Source organism: Diabrotica virgifera, chromosome 3 (assembly GCF_917563875.1).
Source record: "Diabrotica virgifera virgifera chromosome 3, PGI_DIABVI_V3a".
Taxonomy (NCBI): domain Eukaryota; kingdom Metazoa; phylum Arthropoda; class Insecta; order Coleoptera; family Chrysomelidae; genus Diabrotica; species Diabrotica virgifera.
The window spans coordinates 146,189,101-146,214,788 of record NC_065445.1 but is presented as its reverse complement, the minus strand read 5'-3'; the positions used below and the strand labels follow the sequence as shown (position 1 = coordinate 146,214,788).

The 25,688-nt window shown below is 32.9% G+C and overlaps 1 protein-coding gene across 3 annotated transcripts in view; it reads right to left on the bottom strand.

The window, feature by feature from the left end:
- LOC114339637 (sex-lethal homolog) overlaps positions 1-25,688 on the bottom strand; it is a 148,570-nt gene that overhangs the window by 33,149 nt on the left and 89,733 nt on the right. Inside the window, exons 1-2 of one of the 3 annotated variants that reach the window (XM_028290290.2) lie at positions 1,740-1,908; positions 1,415-1,445 (exon numbers count right to left, since the gene is read on the bottom strand). In XM_028290290.2, coding sequence (XP_028146091.1) covers positions 1,415-1,444 — 30 coding nt within the window. In that variant the 5' untranslated portion in view covers position 1,445; positions 1,740-1,908. Of the gene's footprint in view, positions 1-1,414; positions 1,446-1,739; positions 1,909-25,688 lie in introns of those variants that run through there. The other 2 variants (XM_050646928.1, XM_028290291.2) reach the window with 2 other exon arrangements.

Here is a 25,688-nt window from a genome sequence, read left to right as displayed (position 1 = left end):
TTTATAACAATCTTATCGACATCCGGATCAACTGTTACCCAAAAAATTTGTGTTCTAGGGTCAAAATACATAAAAAAAACTTGGGTAAGTCCATCTGAATTAAGGAGGCCGTTGTACCCCCCCTGGCGACAGGATTAGTAACTAAAGGTTGATATTGAAAGAAGTTAAAGGGCCCTATTCACATGCGTATTTGTCCGGCAGACAGATACTCTGGAAAGATCTTCATGTGTGTATCTGGGCGTACGCTGTATGTGTCTTGCTCGCCGTCTGTGGTTCAAGACGATGACCACAGACAGTGAGCCAGACATATATGCATGTGTGTGAACATTTCAAGGATTTGTTCGCCGGATGAGTTAAATTTGTGTCAATTCTCATTCTAACCACGGTAGTAGGCATGTATTTATATTACATTAAAATGACATTTTCGGATAATAAAGTATTTTGGGAAAATTTTATTTCGTTATATAAGTTGAAGCCATGCTTGTGAAATGTAAAAAGTAAAGAATATTCTAACAGGCAACTGCGAAACAACGCATATGAAGAATTACTGGAAAAATGACAAGAAATTTGTCCAGATGCAGATATAAAGTATGTAAGAAAGAAAATAGATTCCTTGCGTGCTGGATTTCGACGTGAGTTAAGAGAAATGAGGAAGAGTAAGAGAACTGGGTCATCTATGGACAGTATTTATGCCATAAATATTTCCCAACAAGTTTCAGGTATTATTTGTCCAAGAAGCTGTGGGGAGATTGCACAACTGAATTTTAAATCTTCACCACTTCGTCCAGTTGTTAAGTATCGTAGCGTGGCGATTAATCGCTCTCTGCTACTTACTGATTCTCTCACGTGTGTGTTATTTCTTTCGATTCTAGGACCAACATATCCTAATAATGTTTCAAATGCTTCATTATCCATTCGCGGAAAATTGAGTAAATCTTCGGGTTCGCTTGTTTCGAGTTCTCTAATTAAATTCATATGTGAGTACTTTCTTCTTTCTTATAACCATCGTTTGGCCATAGTCTTTTCTTTTTTCTATCATCAAATAAAACCATATATACTCCAATTATTGCTAGTTGTCTTTTATTATTCATAGCACAGTGGAAAACAGATAAACACACAACGCAGGAACAAGTACAACTGAGAGATTTGTCCGTGAATGTGTAGCACCAACGAATTTGTCTGGAGACACATCTGCCTGTATATAGCTAACAACGGATCTGTCCGCCGTACAAATACGCATGTGAATAGGGCCCTTAAAATAAAAAATACAAGCAAATAAAAAGATAAACATATTATAGCTGATATTTCTTAAACTAAACATAAAATGTGTAACTTTTGATGGAATTGACTTGCATACAACTATTATTACCATACTTTTCAAATATAAAAAGGTTCATTAACAAGTAATACTTACTGGAAAATTTCCTAATTGTGTGCTAAACATCCTGAAAACAAAACTAAACTAATAAAGGAGGAAAGCAAGGTAACCTATAGCCAGCTCTAAATTGTTTCCCAACTCCAAAATTTAACATTAGCAATCACTGCATTTATGATATTTTAGTGCGTTTAATTAACTTGTACAACATACTAAAAGATACCATGCAATTAATGATCTAAATATTTAGCACATGTATTAAAGAGATTATCAATACCGGGATTTGGGAATAATTTAAAAGGTAATATGAATGTAACTATTCTGCAATTTATTTTTCAGAATGCAAATATCAAAATTGACATACCTTTTTATAAAATCAAACCAACAAACTAAAATAAATTGGACAAAAACCAAACGCCAAACGTATGATTTTGATCAAAACAAACTTGATTAATTTCAAACATTTACAGATGTGGTAGAAAGGATCTGTTCATATCAAAACTTGTGATTTTGAGAGAGTGAGGCTATAAGTCATGTTCATGCAATAAGCAAAGATAAAACATATGTTTAGTTAATGAATCTGACAAGTAACGAACACAGCTGTCATTTTCAAAAAAGTTCATAGGATTAACCATAGAGGTATATATTAACATAGAGGGAGCCCACGAGGGAGCCTACCTTCCGCGCTTCCTGACGACAAGATCGGTTAATCACAGAATAAATAACCACATTAATTAATTAATAAAATTAAATCTTACAAATTCATTGAATTATTAAAAAATATAGGGAACCGTATTGTCTATATTAATTTTATTTTATGCTTAAAAGTTCCTAATATTTTAAGATGCAGTGTCAAGATTCAAGATTTTATTTACCAAAAAAAGAGACCAACTTTATTTTAAGGGTGTCTACTTAATTATAGCCCAGTAAAGTAAATGACTGCTTTGGAGTGTAATTTTCAGGGTCAACTCCGAATTGCATGAAAATTTGGATTTAGGTTCTACCAAAGAAAAGAATACAGCACCCAACAAGAAGAGAAAGCCTGTCGGCTCCTTTGATCAGGGCCCCCGCTACCATAAGTGCAAAGTGTGAAATGCACACGGGCGCCATCCGTTAGGGGCGCAAAAATTGAGGATCAAAAATTGCAAAAATATTTACAAAAAAAAGTCAAAAATTAATTTTAAAATAAAAGTTGAGAAATTAAATAGATCAGTTTTACTTTGTTTGGATGACATTATTAGTCTTTCTATAGATCTAAAATAAAAAATCCTGCTATAAAAATAACAAACAACCATTCTGTAGACAAAACTGTAGATAAGAAATACCTAACTAAGCCCTGATTTCGTGGAAAAATTCTAAACATGTAAGTAGTAGTGTGTGGGCGGTAATTCTATCTCATCGATAACCCAACGATTGTGTGACACTCAAATGATGAATCGACAATATTTGATAATCGCATACGCATCAAATAACTAATTAGACCGGCCTGTATCGTCGTCCCCGTTAGCGAAATTATTTCGATTCGATTTTTTTGCACATTACTCAAAATGAGGTCCTTAGAACAAATTCAGAGAGCCAAGCGGTGCCTTGGTTGAAAACTTATTAAAACAAATTCACAAAAATAATTTTTTTCATTCGAACAAATTTTTTTTGACAGCTTGGGTCATTCTGAGTAAAAAATGTCTCTTGTCATTTTTCACTAAAATTGATTGTTGTCGAGTTAAACGCGATTTAAACTTTAAAAATGCGAAAATGGCCATTTTTAAGGCTTAATAACTCGATTAAAAATTATTAATATGAGAGTCAAAAAGTGACGAAGTCAAAGTTTAAAACCCCTCCTTCAAGATCCTGAAGAAATTTTTGTCATGATTTTATTACAAAGCCGTTGTTTTTAATTATTAACAATTAGCGCTATAGCCCCAGCTCTATCGTTGCCCCCGTTAGCGAAATTATTTCGATGGTTTTTTTTTGCAAAAACTTACTCAAAAAGAGGTCTTTATAACAAATCCACAGGGTTCCAGGCGGTACCTTGGTCGAAAAATTGTTTAAATAACTTTTTAAAACAAATTCACAAAAATAATTTTTTCACTTCGAACAATTTTTTTTAGATAATTTGGGTTATTCTGAGCAAAAAAGGTCTCTAGTGATTTTTCTCTAAAATTGATTGTTGTCGAGTTAGGTATATGGCCATTTTTTCGCATTTTTCAAATCTTAAATCGCGTATAACTCGACAACAAGAGAAAAATGACAAGGAACCATTTTTACTCAGAATGACCATAGTTATCTAAAAAAAATTGTTCAAAACGAAAAATTTTCTTTTCTGAATTTGTTTAAAAAAATTGTTTAAACAATTTTTCGACCACGGCACCGCCTGGTACCCTGTGGATTTGTTATAAGGATTATGGTAAGTCCCGTCTAAAGGTACGTTTTTATTGGCGCGGCTGGCTCGTTTAATCGCTGAAAGATCGTCGCTGAACAGGGTTGCCAGATTGGGGTATTTTCCCACAATTTTTTGGTAATTTGAAACCGTCTAGGGGAATTAAATTTGCGAATGTACATAGAACTGTATATTATACTCTCATATAATCGAAGACGATAGGACCTATGAATTATTTCCAGGGCCTCTGTTAATAAGTAGTATAATTTTGGTTTACTCTTCTTTACATATGACTACTACTTCATTAAAATGTGCCAAAATTTTAAATTTGGGAGATTTGGGCTTCAATTAGAGGGAATTTCAGTTTCTAAGTGGGAGATTTATAAAATCACATCTGGCAACTCTGTAGCTGAACAGTGAATGCGGTGTATCTGATTGTGCGTGTGGTTGTGTGGATTGTAGGAGCCGTTTTGACTGAAGCGTCTATAACCTTTGTAACCAGGGGCAGCAAGTGTCGATTTTTGGTGACTGCTCTGAGAGTATGAGAGCAGACAAAATCGTAGACACTGGGCGGTTATAGTGGCGTATTTCGTTGACGGCCAGACAAACAGACAGTCATGAAACCGGAAATATATATTTGTTCTCGTATTGCTGAGCCGCGTCGAATAATATATAACTTGTACTATTCCGACGACTTTAAAACAGTACTTTCGGTCGAATTGCTAAAATCGGAAGTCCTAGGTGAAATTTCCCACTTTTATTACCATCGTTGGGTTATAAGCTTTCATTCGACACCTCATTTGCCATTATACCTAGTGCCATGGCGAAGGAGTTATTTTCACAGACGGACAGATAGTCAGAAAACCGGAAGTATACATTTAAAACAGTACTCCCGGTCGCCTTTCTAAAACCGGAAGTCCTAGGTCAAGTTTCTCACCTTTAGTACCATCCTTGAATCATAACCTTTCGTTCGACATCTCATCTGTCATTCTACCTAGTGGAATGACGGAGGAGTTATTTTCACGGACGACGAACAGACGGGCAGACAGTCATGAAACCAAAAGTAGGTATATATTTGTTCGCATCTTGCTATAGCGCGTCGAATATTACATCGCTTGTACTATTGACTTTAAAATAGTACTTGCGGTTGCATTTCTAAAAGCGGAAGTCTTAGGTCAAATTTTCTCACCTGTAGTAGTATCCTTGGATCATAAGCTTTCATTGGACACCTCATTTTCATTCTACCTGGTATAATGAGGAGTTATGTTTACGGACGGACGGACAGACGACAGAAGGACAATACTAATATTATTATTCAAAGAAAACAATTATTGTTAAAATACATGCGAGCAGAGGAAATAGAGGATGAAGAAGAAAAAACAGGTTAAACAGGAAAAAAACAAGATTAGAAAAACATGCAATATTTAAAAGAAGACAAGAAGAAGGATACTTCAAAATTGTGATAAACAACCATTTATTAGGAAATTATAAAATGATACATACTTATAAAAACAAGCTTCACTTCACAAACATTTCTCAAATACAAAACTCCGAAAGACGCACCGCCAACAAATCACACAAGCAGTATACTGCAATCAATGCTCAGATTCAGCGACGATCTTTCAGCGATTAACGAGCCAGCCGCTGCAATAAAAACGTACCTTAATGGACAAAATTTGAAAATCGCGTTACTCTGGGGTCGCCATCCACAAAAAGGTGGGATGTTGTGAGGTGAGCAAAAATGTTCTCGGGTTAAGTCTAAACCCTCTATCTCTATGTGTGACAAGATGGTCCAGCAGAATTGATTCAATAAAGCCCCTTAAACTTTATTTAATTAAGATTTGCTATGGTGTTATTTGTTCCTATTTTGCTTTATTTGCACCTACCTACCTACCTTCAAAAAAAAAAATAAATAAAAAAAATTATCAAAATGCCTTAAGGGGCGCCAAAATCATTTTTTGCACACAGGCGCCAGTAGTTCTTACGGGGGCCCTGCCTTTGATATTCAGGGGACAGAAATATCGGTCGGAGAATGATCGGATTTTGATGACTTTATTGATCCTAAACCTAGTTTGTGGGCTCAACAACATAAATTTGTTACACATGTACAACGACAAAATGAAACTATTGCAACATATACGCTGCAGAACTCAAGAAACTTGCTTCTAACTGTGAATTCAAATGCCAGAATTGTTGTAAGTCCACAATAGATGGATTTTTATCGTTACAGTTCATTAGAGGATTGCATAACAGCGAAATTCGAATAAAAATTCTGCAAGACAGAGAAACACACACATTCTCAAAATTAGTTCAGATAGCTAGGTACAGTAGGAAAAATGAAAGAATACCCATGAACGAACATATAAAACACGCTGTATTTTTCTGTCACCGTGTCACACAAAAAATTAGCCAGCGCAAGTACATGTAATAATTATTATTACATGTACTTGCGCTGGGCAATCTTCTTCCTGACACGGTGACAGGAAAATACAGCGTGTTTTATATGTTTGTTCATGGGTATTCTTTCATTTTCCGACTGTACATCAATTGAAATGGGAAAAATAGAAAACAATAAAATATCTGCAGACATACCTACGTAATGAAATTGAAACGGTGAACTAATTGTCGACATCTGTAAAAAACCCTCAAAGATCATGTACAAACATGAAAATATAACATTAAGGCCCGGTCTTTTCACCTCCGAATAAATATGCTCTTATCTGGCAGTTAGCTATTTGGAGGATAAATATTTTTTTATTTGCCAGATAAAATGTACACCCATCTTTTCACGTCAATTTATGTTCCAGTTAGTTAGTTATCCGGTAGATAAGCTTAAAAGTAAGTTTGGATTCGGAACACACCTGATTTTTGTGTTTCAGCTTTAACTTAACCTAATATAATTAGATTCACAAATTCACATAATCACGATGATTTTATCGATTTTATTTCCATTTTGAAAGAAGGAAATGTAAGTGAATCAAAGAATTATAACTTAAAAAAATAAGTATATAAAGTCATAAGGTTTAGAAATATATTTCCATATTTTAATCAGACTACAATATTGTTTAAGAGGAAACAGTAGCGATCAACAGGTAGCGAAAACGCGTTCCAAGATTGCGGCTGTAATTTTGAATATTTTTCGAGATATTTGGCAACGTATTCGTAATATAATAAAGAATGGCGGTACAGAGCCCAATTTGAAAAATATATTAATATGTGGAAATTACTCTGTAATTAAATACAATATTAAAAAAACGAGCCTGTACCGCCATTAAGAAGAACAAAAAAATACACTTTCTTCAAATAAACTTTTTTATCCGATGCCTAGATTTTGTGTCACTTTGGAACTACTAATCCCATATAGCACACAACGTCCGTTGGACGTCCATATAACGTACATTTAAAGTCCAAACGTCCATGGACCAAAACTGGACGTACTATGTACGTCCATTACGCGACGTCCATTGGACGTTTGATTTCAACGTACATTGGACATCCATTTGTGGTCCATGGAGATTTTACACAAAACGCGACTATTATTATCAGTAATTATATACAGGGTGAGTCATGGGGAACTGTACATACTCCTACCTCGTATAGAGGCACCTATGGGGAATAACAAATGACCATTAAAAAGTGTCTGCTCCCATTGTTTAATAATATACAGGGCGAGTTTCGCATTTTGACAGAAATTTGTATTCGTCATAATTCTTGAACGGTCAGATCGATGTGTCTCTTATTTTGGTCAATCGTTACACTATTACCACCCAATAAACTGATTTATTCAAACTAGAAAAAAATCAGGTCCGGCTTTAAAAAATTAGTTCGTTTGAGTCTTAGAAAAAATTTCACCCTGTATACGCTTTTTGAAAACTCTAATATGAATTTTACAAATTAGACAAATAGACAATTAAAACGGCATATTTATTTTTTCCCCACACGATGACTTATTTTTTTTTATAAAAAAATCAAATTTGACTATGAATTAAAAGTTTGGTAAAGTGAACCATTAATTTAAAAAAATTAACTTTTATTACAAAAATTAATTTTTTTTAAACAAATATTTAATTTATGTTACCATCCAAACAACTGATTTATTCAAACTAGAAAAAAATCAGGTCCGGCTTTAAAAAAATTAGTTTGTTTGGGTCTTAGAAAAAATTTCACCCTGTATATGCTTTTTGAAAACTCTAATATGTATTTTACAAATTAGACAAATAGGCAATTAAAATGGCATATTTATTTTTTCCCCACACGATCACTTAATTTTTTATTAAAAAATCAAATTTGTCAAAATCGCAATTTTACCATAAAAATAAAACAAAATTAAACGTTTTTCTTAAAATTAAAAGTTTTACGAGAAGAAGACTGAAAGTCTACAACAATTTTCATAGTCTTCACAATGATCAGAGATATTTGCTGTAAAAATTTCAGAAAAAAATATTAAAATGAAACAGAGTTGTAGCGAGTTAAACCGTGATTTCATTTTTTTTTTCATTTTTAGATTAAACTTCCGATTTTGACAAATTTGATTTTTTAATAAAAAAATTAAGTAATCGTGTGGGGAAAAATAAATGTCACTTTAATTGCCTATTTGTCTAATTTGTAAAATTCATATTAGAGTTTTCAAAAAGCGTATACAAGTTAAAATTTTTTCTAAGACCAAAACGAACTAATTTTTTAAATCCGGGCCTAATTTTTTTCTAGTTTGAATAAATCAGTTAATTGGGTGGTAACATAAATTAAATATTTGTTCAAAAAAAATTAATTTTTGTAATAAAAGTTAGCTATTTTTTTTAAATCTATGGTTCACTTTATACCAAACTTTTAATTATTCATAGTCAAATTTATTTTTTTTTTATAAAAAATTAAGTAATCGTGTGGGGAAAAAAATAAATATGCCATTTTAATTGCCTACTTGTCTAATTTGTAAAATTCATATTAGAGTTTTCAAAAAGCGTATACAGGGTGAAATTTTTTCTAAGACCCAAATGAACTAATTCTTTAAAGCCGGACCTGATTTTTTTCTAGTTTGAATCAATCAGTTGATTGGGTGGTAACATAAATTAAATATTTGTTTAAAAAAATTAATTTTTGTAATAAAAGTTAATTTTTTTAAATCTGTGGTTCACTTTACCAAACTTTTAATTCATAGTCAAATTTGATTCTTTTATAAAAAATTAAGTAATCGTGTGGGGAAAAAATAAATATGCCATTTTAATTGCCTATTTGTCTAATTTGTAAAATTCATATTAGAGTTTTCAAAAAGCTTGTACAGGGTGAAATTTTTTCTAAGACCCAAACGAGCTAATTTTTTAAAGCCGGACCTGATTTTTTTCTAGTTTGAATAAATCAGTTGATTGGGTGGTAATAGTGTAACGATTTACCAAAATAAGAGATACATCGATCTGACCGTTCAAAAATTATGACGAATACAAATTTCTGTCAAAATGCGAAACTCGCCCTGTATATTATTAAACAATGGAAGCAGACACTTTTTAATGGTCATTTGTTATTCTTCATAGGAGCCTCTATACGAGGTAGGAGTATGTACAGTTCCTCATGACTCACCCTGTATAGCTTCTTGTTTTAATCAGAGCAATATTATTAGTCGAATACAAGAAGCTTCTAATAAATGTAGTCACATATTTTTTCATCATCGAATTAAAACACTGAACCACTAAAATTATTTTAATTAAACCTATATATTAGATGATGATAAAACGATGGTAAACTTTTTCAGAATAACAAAGCTACATCGCGCATCGGTAATTATAGAACTTACAATAATTAGACACTACCAATTTAAATCTTAAATGTGCATTTTGTAACTGTTAAATTTCCCGCCAAACTAAATGAGAATCTTCTTGACAACGTTGTCGCTCTTCACGCCATCGGTCGTAAAAGGTAGTATTAGGCAGGTACTTTTAGGGGATTATCGCTGTTAATTGTTGTGGAATACTGAAGGAGGATTTATTTATGATAATTCACAGAATAGCAAACCCGCTTGCAATATACAACCGTACTGACTCTAAGTTCTAAGAAATAATGTTTGGAAGGAAACAGAACACTCAGAACAGATGAACAGAACATAAATAAACCTCTTTTAATGTGCATGCTTCATAGGGCGCCATTATCTGAATTTTGTCTTTATTAAGTTAATACATACAATATAATACATCCTGTGATATCTTTGTGTTTGCTGTTTATCGTGCAAGTGCAGTCGTGCATTAATGAAGTTCCTATAATAAAGTATACATAAAAAAGTTATAATAAAGAGAAATAAAAAAGGTATTTTGTGTAATATTTTAAAGTATAAGTTTAGTATTATAGGAACTATTTCCTATACCTAAAGGCTTTTTGCTATGTATGTATTCAAAAAATTATGGACACTAGATTGCTTTCTGAAAAGTGCCCTACAAAAATGTCCATAAGACGTACATTGAATGTACATCAGATGTACATTGAATGTACATAAGATGTACACTGAAAGCTTCAACAACGTACACTGTATACGTTTGTAGCGGACGTTCTATGGACGTCCAATTTTGTGAACTCTGGACATTCGTTGGACGTCCATCGGATGTCCATTGTACCTTAGCGGGACGTCCATTGGACGTTCCAATGTACACAGATGTACGTCCATTGGATGTCCATAAAACGTACTTGTGCTATCTGGGATGAAATAAAACATTTTAGTACTCCAAAATGACACAAAATCTAGGCATCGGATAAAAAAGTTTATTTGAAGAAAGTGTATTTTTTGTTCTTCTTAATGGCGGTACAGGCTCGTTTTTTTAATATTGTATTTAATTATAGAGTAATTTCCACATATTAATATATTTTTCAAATTGGGCTCTGTACCGCCATTCTTTATTATACAGAGAGAGTCTGTAAAGTGGAATAAATTCAATATCTCAAATACTAATTGTTTTTTTGGAAAATGCTCAGACCCGTCGATTAGTATTTCAAATTGTCCATTTTGGCATTCAATAAAAATGTATACAGGATGTCCCAATTTAGAGATATGACGTCATCGTCGATTTTCTTAAATGGCAACACTGTCATTTTGATAGCTAATTTGATAGGGTTTGTAAAGTTATACATAACTGCAAAATATCAAATTTTTATTCTCTACCATTTACAAGATAAGAGAAAATAACAAAGTTATATCTGTAATTTGGAATATATTCAATAATTAAAATACTAACTGTTTTTTTGAAAAATGCTCAGACCCGTCGATTAGTATATCAAATTGTCATTTTTGACATATAATAATAATGTATACAGGGTGTCCCAATTTAGAGATATGACGTCATCGTTGATTTTCTTAAATGGCAACACTATCATTTTGATAGCTATTTTGATAGCGTGTGTAAAGTTATACACATCTGAAAAATTTCAAATTTTTATTCCCTACCATTTACAAGATAATAAAAAATAACAAAGTTATGAAGAACAAAAAGTAATCAAATAATAATTGAATTTATTTATTTCAATTAAGAAAATGCTCATAACGTTGCCCATTGACAATTTGACAATAATTGAGGGCAACATTATGAGTTTTTGCTTAATTTATTGAAATAATTAAATTCAATTATTAGTTGATTACTTCTTTTTCATAACTTTGTTATTTTTTATTATCATCTAAATGGTAGAGAATACAAATTTGAAATTTTGCAGTTGTGTATAACTTTACACACCCTATCAAAATAGCTATCAAAATGACAGTGTTGCCATTTAAGAAAATCAACGATGACGTCATATCTCTAAATTGGGACACCCTGTATACATTATTATTATATGTCAAAAAGGACAATTTGATATACTAATCGACGGGTCTGAGAATTTTTCAAAAAAACAGTTAGTATTTTAATTATTGAATATATTCCAAATTACAGATATAACTTTGTTATTTTCTATTATCTTGTAAATGGTAGAGAATAAAAATTTGATATTTTGCAGTTATGTATAACTTTACAAACCCTATCAAATTAGCTATCAAAATGACAGTGTTGCCATTTAAGAAAATCGACGATGACGTCATATCTCTAAATTGGGACACCCTGTATACATTATTATTGAATGTCAAAAAGGACAATTTGAAATACTAATCGACGGGTCTGAGCATTTTCCAAAAAAACAATTAGTATTTGAGATATTGAATTTATTCCACTTTACAGACTCTCTCTGTATTACGAATACGTGTGCCAAATATCTCGAAAAAATATTCAAAATTACATCCGCAATCTTGGAACGCGTTTTTGCTACCTATTGATCGCTACTGTTTCCTCTTAAGAAAGAAAACATTGAATATGCTAAAAAAGTTGACTGGAGAGCTTGAACAAGAGTTAAATCAATTTTAAATTAGTGGAAAACTGTTGATTTGTATGTAAAGAAGACAAAGACAAGTTTAAATAAAGACAAGCTAGCTAATGGAACCATAATAGAACAGATGCAGTGGTAATTTTGTTTACATAATTATATTATTAATATCTGCTATTAACTGGTCAATGATGTAAAAATTTGTTAATGTGGGGAAAATTTTTATTTAAATTCAATACTATATTTTTGTAGTGGTATGGCAAAACTTGATGTTATGTCTGATTTTAGCCAGAATGAGATTATTTGCTTGATATGCTATTTATTAACATTTCTTTAAGTTTGTAGAGTTTGGTATGTGTATGATGAAACTAAAACCCCCTTTGTCCCACATATCTTTTGTATAAAAGATATGTCCCCTTTTAACTTACAGTAGAACCCCGATTATCCGGGCTGCGGATTATCCGTGCTATGATTTTCTATTACATACTCAAATTGCATTTTTGAGGTTTTATCAAAACAGCGACATCGTAAATCACTTGACGGAAACTTTATATGATGAAAGAGACTCATAATGAAAGATTTATTTTTTCTGTTATCTTTTTATGGTAGGTACATATGTATGTGTATATGTACATATATATGATACATAATACATGTTCGGATTATCCATGGTTTTCAATTATCCGTGTGAGCTTCGGTCCCAAGGAGCACGGATAATCGGGTTCTACTGTATTAGGTAGGGCAGAACTTGATATATTACTTGATTTCTTATATTGATTACTTTTCATTTTTGGGTTGGCAAAACATGATTCAAACTTTCAAAATGCTCTCCCGAAAAACTAGGCTAGATGGACATATCATAATCATTGTCAAAACGCTACAGATTTATAATCCATCCAACTGGTATATTGAATAGTAAACTAGGGCTAAACCAATTATGTATATCAAAACACAATATTTTTAAAGATTGGATAATTTAGGTACATGGTAATTTGAAGAATCCCAATAACAAGAATAAAACCTAATTTTAATATTTGTTAGTAGACACCTTTCACTTTTCTAAATAAAAAAATTAGTTACAGATATGACAAACAGCTAGAAGATGGAATCCTGCGTTCTTAAAGAAAAAAGCTAGTTCCAGAAGTAAGCTACCAATAATAAACTAGAGAATGTATTATAAGAAAGAACAATGCCAATACTCAACATAGCTCAATTGCTTCAGATCGAAAAAGAGGAGGAAAGGGTACAACACAAGCGTGCCAGAGAAAATGAAACGGCAGAAGAGACACAAAATTCATTGATTTATTAAATTTAAAAATTAAATTATACAAAGGACAATTAAATAAAAAAATAAAAAAAATTAAAGCACTCATGGGAGTGCCGACAGAAGTGAAAACTTATTATAGTATATAAATTACGAGCTCACTGCTTTTTTCCCATCAAAAAGAAGTGATATAGCTACATTATATACGCGTTGCGTACGTTCTATGCTACTTATGTATACATAACATAATATATATACGTACAAAATTTAGTCCATCAAAGTGATGACGGTCGCAAACTCAATACTTTTTCCCCATCTAAAAAGTGCACAACGTCCCTAAAGAAGTTTTCATTTCAAAAATTTATTTCGCCGAATCAATGACGGTCGCTAATTCCACACTTTTTCCCCATCTAGAAAGTGTATAACGTTCCTAAAAAAGTTTTCGCTTCAAAAATTTATTTCGTCGAAGCAATGACGATCGCGATGACGGTCGCTAATTCAATACTTTTTCTCCATTTGAAAATGGTACAACGTCCCTAAAGAAGTTTTCACTTCAAAAATTTATTTCGTTGAAGCAATGACGATCGCTAATTTAATACTTTTCCCCATCGAAAAAGTGCAAAAGTTATCTAAAGAAGTTTTCACTTCAAAAATTTATTTTGCCGAGGCTATGACGGTCGCTAATTCAATACTTTTTCCTCATCTAAAAAGGGCACAACGTCCCTAAAGAAGTTTTCATTTCAAAAATTTATTTCGCCGAAGCGATGACGGTCGCTAATAAGGCTTTTCATCGATTGTCATTTGTTTCGAGCTTCTGTCATGTGTCACATAATATTAATATATCTACGTCATACGTCTTTGGTTTGTATCATTGGTATATACCAATAACGTAAGACGTACATAGATATATTAGTATTATGTGACACATGACATAAGCTCGAACCAAATGACTGTGAATGAAAAGCCCTATTCAACACTTTTTCTCCATCTAAAAAGTGTATACCACCCTAAAAAAGTTTTCGCTTTAAAAATTTATTTCGTCGAAGCGACGACGGCCGCGATGACGGTCGCTAATCCAATACTTTTTCTCCACCTAAAAAAGGCACAAGGTCCCTAAAGAAGTTTTCACTTCAAAAATTTATTTCGTTGAAGCAATGACGCTCGCTAATTTAATACTTTTTCCCCATCTAAAAAGGGCACAACGTCCCTAAAGAAGTTTTCACTTAAAAAATTTTCGTCGAAGCAATGGCGGTCGCGATGACGGTCGCTAATTCAATACTTTTCCCCATCTAAAAGGGCAAAACGTCCCTAAAGAAGTTTTCACTTTAAAAAATTATTTTGCCGAAGGGATGACTAATCTAAAAAGGGCACAACGACCCTAAAAAAGTTTTCACTTCAACAATTTATTCGTCGAAGCATTGACGGTCGCTAATTCAATACTTTTTTCCCATCTAAAAAGGGCACAACGTCCCTAAAAAGGTTTTTACTTCAAAAATTTTCTTCGAGGCAATGGCGGTCGCGATGACGGTCGCTAATTCAATACTTTTTCCCCATCTAAAAAGGGCAAAACGTCCCTAAAGAAGTTTTCACTTCAAAACATTATTTCGTCGAAGCAATGACGGTCGCTAATTCAATACTTTTCCCCATATCTAAAAAATGCACAACGTCCCTAAAGAAGTTTTCACTTCAAAATTTGATTTCGTCGAAACAATGACGATAGGGATGACGGTCGCTAATTCAATACTTTTTCCCCATCTAAAAAATGCACAACGTCCCTAAAGAAGTTTTCACTTCAAAATTTTATTTCGTCGAAGTAATTACGGTCGCTAATTCAATACTTTTTCCCCATATACAAAGGGCACAACGTTTCTACAGAAGTTTTCACTTCAGATTTAACAAGAAAGGAAAGGGAAATACAAGCAAAAATTAGGAAAATGGCAAAAGAAGAAAAAGACAAAGGTAATACTACGAAGATAGGATATATGAAACTGGAGATTAATGGAAAGGTGTGGAAATGGGACCATAATAAAGAGAAACTTATACAAACTCACAGAAATATCGGGGAAGGGACTCCAAAAAACTAAAAGAAAATAATGAGACCGGACCCACAACAATGATGACCAAGGCAATGAATGGGAAAAGCGATAGGGAAAAAGATGATGCAAAGGTAAACAAGGATGAAAATAGGAAGAAGGGGAAAGCTAGATTACAGAAAAAAGGAGAGATAAAAATGGGAACATGGAATGTGAGAAGCATCAATGGAAAAGAGGAAGAACTGGTAGAAGATATGATAAGACAAAAAATAGAAATACTAGGAATAACAGAAACGAAGATGAAAGGAAAAGGTCTTAAGAAAATACACAAAGGATATTGGTTACTTTGGGTAGGAGCGGATACAAAAGAGAGAGCAAAAGAAGGAGTCGGGATAATAATTGCACCGAATAGACTATAACACGTTATAGGAGACACATATGTTAACCAGAGAATATTATCGGTGAAAATGAAACTGTGGACGAAGAAATATGGACAATAATAACGCAGCCTACGGAGTAAACGAAGATGCAAGAAAGGAAGAGAAAGATACATTTTTCGAGGAGCTCCAAATGCAAATTGATAATGGGGAAGAAAACATAATTGTAATGGGAGATCTAAACGGTAGAGACGGAAACAACAACAGCGGAATAGAGGAGTGCATGGGAAAAGAAGGAGAAGAAATGCTAAACAGAAATGGTGAAAGAATAATAGAAATATGTATGGAGAACAAACTAGTTATAACAAATACAAAATTTAAACATAAAGAAGTACACAAATACACCAGAGTACAAGACAGCAGAAACGAAAAATCAATCATAGATTACTTTTTGGTAAGCAGCAACAAATGGAAAAGAGTACAGGATACGAAAGTGAAAAGAGGCTCAGAGATTGGCAGTGACCACCATCTAGTAATAATGAGAATGAGAACAACAGAGGAAAAAGAAGAAAAGAAAAGAAAGGTAGTAAACGAAAAAATAAAAAGTTACAAATTAAAAGAGGAAAGATATAAGAAGAAATTCCAAGAAAAATTAGATAATACTTTGAAAGGTAGGGCAAAAAATACAAATATAGAAAAAAAAATGGGAATATCTAAAAACCAGCATAATCAAAGCAGCTGAGGAAACTTGCGGGAAAGCAAAAATAGCAAATACTAACATGAGGAGAACAGAATGGTGGACGGAAGAAATACGAGAGAAAATAAAGAACAAAAAAGACAAATGGAAGAGATACCTAAGCACAAAACACCCGGAAGATTACGAAGCATATAAAGAAAAAAGGAAAGAGGTTAAAATAGCGGTGAAAGCAGGAAAGGAAAGGTCATGGGAGAAATTTGGACAAAAAATGACAAAAAATTATAGGGAAAACCAAAAACTCTTCTACGGTGCATTAAAACAACTCGGACAAAAGAAAGAGCACATTATGCCGAATATAAAAGACAAGATTGGAAACGTACTAACAGAAGAAAAACAAATAATGGAAAGATGGAGAGAACATTTCAAAGAGCTAACTCATGTATACAAGGACAACATAGGGGAGATACAAGAAAGGAATGTAGAACAACAAGTGGAATCCATAACAAGAGAGGAATTAAATAAAGCAATAGAAAGAGTAAAACTGGGCAAAGCACCAGGCAAGGATCATATCACCCCGGAAATGATAAAATTCATGGGGACAGAGGGAATGGATAGCATGAAAGAACTAATGAATGCTATCATAAATAGAGCAGAATTACCAAAGGACTGGAAGAAAGACATTATATTACCAATACACAAAAAGGGAGACAAGAGAAACTGTAATAATTACCGAGGTATCACCATATCAAGTATCCCTGGGAAGGTATTCGCAAGAATAATAGAGACAAGAATAAAAACCCAAATAGAAACAACTATGGAAGACACACAGTGTGGATTCAGGAAGGACAGAAGCACGCAAGACCTAATATTCACATTAAGACAAGTAAGTGAGAAGGTAATCAAGAAGAATAGAGAGATACATATGTGCTTCATTGACCTGGAAAAGGCGTTTGACAGAATCCGAAGAAAGGACGTTTGGAAGACACTAAAAGAAAGGGGAGTCGACAGACACATAATAGAAGTAATAAAGGATATGTACAAAAATAATACAAATACAGTAAGAACCAATAACGAGGAATCCAGAGAATTTGCTGCATGTCAAGGCGTCAAACAGGGATGCGTGCTGAGTCCACTGCTATTCTCAGTGGTACTGGATGAAGCGATAAAGAAAGCCAAGAGAAGAATGAGAAAACTAACATTAGGATACTGGCAAATGAAACAGACTCAACTATCGGAGCTACTATTTGCAGACGACATGGTATTGACAGCAGAAAACAGAGAAGACTTACAGAACAATCTTGAAATCCTAGAAGAACTATCAAACATAAATATGAAAATTAATACAGAGAAAACAAAAACAATGATAATTTCAAATACGAGGAAGACACACGCAATAGAATTGGACGGAAAACAACTAGAGCAAGTGGAATATTTTAAATACCTAGGAGTAATAATCGAATCAAATGGTAAACAAGACATGGAAATAAACGAGAGAATGGGACGAACAGGAAGCTTATTTAACACTATGAAAACAACATTTTTTGGGAAAAAAGAGATACCGGAAAAAGTAAAAACGGCAGTCGTTAAATCAGTAGTTAGACCAACAATCATGTATAGCAGCGAGACATGGACATTGACGGGGAGACAAAAATCCAGAGTCAATGCTATGGAAATGAGGTTCCTGAGGAAAATAGCAAACAGAAAGAGGACAGACAAAATACGAAACGAAACAATTAGACAAAACCTAAAACTAGAACCAATCAATGAAAACATAGTAGAAGGACAACTTAGATGGTTCGGGCACGTGTGTAGAATGTCGAACGAGAGGCTAACAAAACGAGTGTTCGAAACGAGAGTGAAGGGGAAAAACAAAAGAGGGAGACCAAGAGTTATGTGGGTCATATGAAATCAGGAAAGAAATCGAGAAGAAGGGATTGACATTGGAAAGTGCAAGAAACCTAACGCAATATCGGAAAGCATGGAGACTACAATGCCAAACTCAACTCCACCAGCCTTACACCTAAAGGTAGAAAGGCTTAGGACTAAGTAAGTAAGTTAATTTTGCCGAAGCGATGACGGTCGCTAATTCAACACTTCTTCCCCATCTAAAAAGTGCGCAACGTCCCTAAAGAAGTATTCTCTTCAAAAATTTATTTTGTCGAAGCAATGACGGTCGCTAATTCAATACTTTTTCCCCATCTGAAAAGTGCACAACGTCCTTAAAGAAGTGTTCACTTCAAAAATTTATTTCGTCGAAGCAATGACGGTCGTGATGATGGTCGCTACTTCAATACTTTTCCCCATCTAAAAAGTGCACAACTATGACGGTCGCGAACTCAATACTTTTTTTCCTATCTAAAAAGTGGACAACGTTCTTAAAGAAGTTTTCACTTCAATAATATTACTATTATTATATGTACATTATAATAATATACGTACAAAACTTATTTCGAAGAAGCGATGACGGTCGCGATGACGGTTGCGAAATCAATCCTTTTTCCCCATTTCAAAATAGATTTTACATTTATTTAAAAAAATACTTCTACACAATTTATATATGCATACACATAATAAATATACGTACAAAATTTATTTAGCCGAAGAGATGACGGTCGCGAAATAAATCCTTTTTCCCCCATCCACAAATAGGTTTTACATTTATTTTAAATTTAAATACTTCTATACAATTTATGTATACATACATATAATATAGATACGTACAAAATTTATTTCGCCGATGAGATGACGGTCGCGGAATAAATCCTTTTTCCCCATCCTAAAATAGGTTTTACATTTATTTTAAATTTAAATACTTCTAAAAATTTATATATACATACATATAATATATAGCATAAGCGATGACGGTCGCGATGAGGGTCGCGATGACGGTCGCGAATTCAATGCTTTTTCCCCTATCCAAAAATCGCACAACGTCCCTAAAGAAGTTTTCACTTCAAAAATCATACATGTATATTAATGATCCTTCTATTTCCCCATAAAGCTTGTTACTGACCAGGAGGTATACTATAATAGATATATTATATCTCATATCGCTCACTATAGTAATGAGTGAGCCTGCATAAACGGAACCATAATATACATTATAGTTCCGTGTATGCAGCCTCACTCATTACTATAGTGAGTAATATGAGATATAGTATAGCTCCCTGTGCGTGGCACTAAACGCAAACATTTTTATAAGATTATCAAACATCTTAACTTCAGTAAATTCAATAATTTAGCTTATTCATGGTCTATACTTAGCAATTCATTTTCAAAATTGTCTTCATTTTCATCTGTCTATGTTATAAATATATTGCTTCACTGTAAGATAGGACAATTGAATCAATTTTGTTTTGTTTTCTGCCATATACAAAAAGGGATGTATTTTATAAAAAGGAAGAAGAACCTCATGGTTGAAGAACTTGCGAAATTGGTATGGTGTTGATACAAGCATTCTATTTAGGGTGGCAGTGAATAAAATTAGGATAGCTATGATGGTAACCAACGTTCTGAAAGGACATGGTACATGAAGAAGAAGAAGATGTATTTGTGGACTCGATAAAAATGGTTTCAGTGGACAATCAGAATCTCCAAGTAACAACCCACTGCTATGATCTGAATTTAAACAGCAATAATGCAGAATTATTTATATTTGGCAGAAAAAATATTAGTAAGAAGGTACTTATTTAAAACATATCCAGGGAATATTACGAAATTGTCAGAATATAAAATCAATCTTCCTATATTCTATAGATTTATTGAAAATTTTGAGAATTTCATGATACATACAATATGTTTTGGATACTTAACTCTGCAGCTGTTTTTCAAGGTAGGTATCTACTGTTTTTGAGAACCATGTGCATGTGCATGCTACATAATTCTAGCTACTATATCAATACCTTTCATTATGGAATCGTAAAATATTTGGAAATTCAAAGAAACCATTATTTTAATAATGAGAAAACTAAACAATTTTTTAACAAAACTAGAGGTAAAACTTTTACCAATTTCATGTTTCACAGATTATTCTGGTGGGTAACTTTAAGATAGCCTACTTATGCAAGATGGGATAAAAAACTATTCCATTTTTATTTTTTACAACTTGTTTTCCTTTGTAAATGAATATAGTTAGGTAGGTATACAATAATACCTACATATTATAATTTTCTCAAATTACAGTAAGTATGTATAAAAACAAAATAACATCAAATTTGTGATTGAGAATTTTTAGAAATAACGAAATTTTACTTTTGCATGTTGTTCTGAAGCTATTTCCTTGTGGCATTTTTATAATAAACTATTTTTAATGGGAAATAAGCCATTTTTTTAGTAAAGTCGTCCCAGGAACGCAACTCATAAATATTGGCGATATCATTTTAAAGTCTTCTACTTTAAAATGTATAATATACATCTGAATTGCCAATATAAATGAGTCAGATTAAATAAATTATTAGAAGAATTTTTTTACTTAGCAACAACATTTTTATTTATTTTAGTAGTATTTTGTATTTTGACAACGAAACCCGATTTGGGCTTCGAAACGTTAATAAAATCATTTTTTTGGTAAAATTGTGGCTTATTTCCCATTAAAAATAGTTTATTTACTTTTGCAATAAATTCAATCAGATCAGACCTACAAGATTTTAGGTTATATTTTTAGTTTTAGTTTCGCGGTAACCAGAAACCATGAAATATACAAAAAGCAAAGTTTATCTTCCAGATAACTTCTTATTCGGTAGTTAAATATTTGACATTTAACGTCAATTTATCTGCCGGATAACTTTATTCCAGACTGAAAAGACGCTACTTTTTTTATCTGTCATATAAACTTCCCGTTAACTATTTTATTCGGAGGTGAAAAGACCGGGCCTAAAAGACTTAAAAGGGAAAATGTTTTATATGTGGACAATCAAATCATAGATCCAACGAATGTTGGGCCATTAAAAGAACTTGCCACAAATGTCAAAAACAGGGACACCTAGAAAAAGTTGTTTAAAAAGAAACAATGCACTCCAGATTAATGATTGTACCAGTAATACAAGTGAAGAATCTATCGGCGAAATAAACCTTGTTAAGGATGAACGATCTGAAAAATATACAATTACAATCAGTATTGAAAATAGGCCAGTTACTATGGAATTTGATACAGGGGCTACACTATCTCTTATATCACTAAAATTGTACAAACAATTGAACATTCCCAAGAAAATTTTTAAAACAGACTTAATATTAAGAACTGACACAGGAGAAGTAATCAAACCTATTACTGGAGTTGCTTATGTTAAATGTAACTACAAGAACCAAACCTTCTTCAGCAAATTATACATTATAGCTAAAGACGTTGATCCTTTATGCGGGCGTAACTGGATGACAGAAATAAATATTGAATTATCAGATGTACGAAGACTACAAACTGTTGAAATACCCAAATTAGACCAACTTCTTGAAGAATTTGCAACATCAGTATTTAGGTCAGACCTAAGACAAATACCAAATTTCAAAGCTCGTTTGAACTTACAGGAAAATACACAACCAATTTTCATGAAGTCTAGAAGAATTCCCATACGCTCTAAAATCGAAAGTAGAAGCAGAAATAACGCGGACTTTTTGTCGCGGTTTCCTGTTGAGAACACAAATACATATGAAGTAGATCAACATGGTTTATACCAAATACAACAAATTCAGATATTAGAAATTAGCCCAGATATAATCGCTAAGGAGACAGGATATGATATCGAATTACAGAAAATATTTAAAGCACTAAGAACAGGTCAATCTCTGAAACAATATGGATACAAAGACAATGAATTTACTTTACAAGATGACTGTATTTTAAGAGGAACAAGGGTCGTAATGCCACATAAATTTCGTAAATTTATTCTTAACGAACTGCACGCGGGACATATTGGTATATTAAAGATGAAACAACTAGCACGCAGTCATTTCTACTGGAAAAATATTGATAAAGATATTGAAAGAAAAAAGAATGTGTGTACTTTGTACGCACGTAAGAAGTTATACTTCTATTATATGATTTCAACGAAATAAATATACTTTCGAACAGTTTATTTATATTTTATTTAAAGATTAAACTAATTTTAAATTAGTACTTTCCAAAAAATTTTATTAATACCAAAAATTAAAAAAAAATGGAAAACACCTGGGTTCGAAACGGGGACCTCTTGATCTCCAGTCGAACGCTCTACCACTGAGCTATACTCTTTTTGTTTGTGCAGGTGCGGACTACAAGATTTCTCTCAGACATAGGTAGTGTCAAATAGACCAAGTGAAGTATAAAAATACTTTCAATATTACCTATTATCTTATTCCCGAGGTAGACAAATCCAAATATACAAAAATATATTAACTAAAAACTCTAATATATTCTTTCCACACCTTTTTTGGACTAATACATAACTTAAAACATTTAGCAAGGAACTCCATACTGTCTGTGTGAGCATGCGCGCAGAATAATAAAAATTCACTCCTACTCGCGCCTAAAGAAGTATATCTTCAAAAGATATATAAAAACTATTTAAAAAGTCAGTACAATAATTATAAACTCACATTTGTCCCTGTTCTCACAACTTTTAAAACAAAACTTAACAACCATAAAAATCGAAATGACAACACATTCTTTAACCACAGCCGCCATATTGGATAATTTTTGACATGTCATTGAAATACCCAATCAGAGCTAACGTATAATGCATTTGCGCGTGGCACCAACAATTTTGATGAATTCGCGCACATTTAAATTCACTCCCAATCGCGCCTAAAGAAGTATAACTTCAAAAAGTGAAAGCATGTAGATCATGCCGTTTAGAACAAAATGAACCAGCAAATACACATTTACATCACTGGGAAGAGCCCAAAGGTCCCTGGGAAAGAGTCCATATTGACTTCGCTGGACCAATTTGTGGTTATCAACTATTCATTGTGGTAGATGCATATACAAAATGGGTGGAAATTATATCTACAAAGGTAACAACTAGCTCAAAACTAGTGTATACAAACGCTAAGACAAATATTTGCCACGTTCGGAAATCCATACGTGCTGGTATCTGACAACGGCCGAGAATTTATTTCAGCAGAATTTAACAAATTTCTATCCAATTGCGGTATCACCCATAGAACTATTGCTCCATATCACCCAGCAACGAACGGTCAAGCAGAACGATTTGTACAAACTATAAAAAGGACCCTGCGCAGCTTAGCGGGGGAGAGCAATAGCTTAACTGATAAACTACTTAAAGTACGAACACGTTTACGTCGTACACCAAGGTGTTAACGGTTTCACCCCGTATGAGCTTATGTTCGGACGAGAAATTAGAACGAATCTTCATGCAATGTTAAGAAAACCTTGCAAACACACAACTTCTTTTCCATCAGACAGGCCTACACCTAGTAGGGAATTTGCCTTGGGAGACAGAGTTCAGGTTAGAAAGTACTGCAGTGATCGACGATGGGTATTTGGAAAGGTAATCAGACGCATAGGTCACTTATATTATGAAATACGAACAGATGATGGTCTACTTTGGAAACGTCACTTAGATCAGCTGCTGCCAGCACCTCTAGTGTTGTAGTTGGGAATTGGGGCGGAGGACTGTTATATATTTAGTAGTTAAGATCTAAAGCTAATAATGTCTACCTTAGTTACTAATGTTTTTTTATGTTTCTAGATTAATATAATATTGTCACTGTCATTAATTTGAAATGAATAAATACTGTTAACATGTCCATTTCTTGTATATAATATGTAGTTTTTTTTATTTAAGTTAAAAATGAATGTTATGTAACGCGCTGTTCGAACCCCCTCCCTCCATGTAACGCGCCGTAACGTTTTACAAGACCCCCTCCCCCCAAACTGCGTCACGTAATACTTAAACGCTCCCTAAGCTGTCAAAATTGTGATGTGCAGTATCAGAGTTGTCAATCGGCGGATAATTATCCGATTTGCGTACCTTTTTGAGAGTTGTCGTATCTTCTTCGTATCTTTAAATAAATCGGATATTTGCGGATATTTTTCAGTGTATCTACCATCGACTAAAACTTTCTCATCCATATATTCCCAACACCAACAACACATTAATTTTGTTTGGTTCCACCCAAATTTTTATAAATAGCCTATACTGGATGAATGTTAGTGACATCCGATACTTTTCATCTTTTGACAAGAGGGACATGTGCGCCGATTCTTTTGTTTAGAATTTAAATGCACAAGTGCATCCACTTAATGCATACTAATCCAATTCAAATTTCAAAAACTGTCTGCCGTCCGATGTTATTTATGAGTTTTTAGTTTTTAGTTTTTAAACTTATGAAAGCTAATTCACGCACGATTTAGTTTTAATTTCATTTTATGTAGTGCAGTGCTTAAGTACACGTTTCCAGATTTCTCGGACATGAGATGTAGTTAAATCTAGTTCTTTTTTGTAAAGCTCTATCAAATCTAATATCTTAAACAAAACCATTTCATCAAAACATGTTATACTTACTTAATTATATTTATGATTTTTTTGAGGAATGTAACGAGGAATGTAGGTACTATGCAGAAAAGAATTTTCCGGCACAGAAACGTCACTTTTCTGCACACTACTGTCAGTTATTCTGAGAGAATATATCAAGTTTGTTAACATAAAATTGTACAGAAAAATACATTTGGAATAGTGGTTGTAGAAAAATCTACTTATTTGAAACTAGTAATATCTAGATATCTACTAATTAACTCAAAAATCCTTAAAATTTTTTGCCTATAAAAATTATTTAGTCGGGCATTAACGTTGAACGCACCACGGGTATTATGAATAATAACTTTGATACCTTAATAACTACAAGACTGTCAAATACATTTCTATTGTTTTAGTTGTTATAAATCTTTAGTTGTTAAAAGAGCGTAGGCGCCAAATTTCGGACCAATAATCTTTAAACGTATTCATTTTTTTCGAATCCTGAGAAAACTAATAAATATTTTGAAAAATTTGAACGCAGAATGAAAGATTACATTATTACCGAGGGCTGAAAGTCCCTTAAAATAAACAAAATGTTTCTTTTGAATGAGATATTTGAAATTAAAAATCACATTTAATATTCTCTTTTCCTTTTACCACTGTAACATATTAGCATATAAATTATAGAAGTCTTCAGAGACTTTCGGCCCTCGGTAATAATGTAATCTTTCATTCTGCGTTTAAATTTTTAAATAATATTTATTAGCTTTCTCAGGACTAGAAAAAA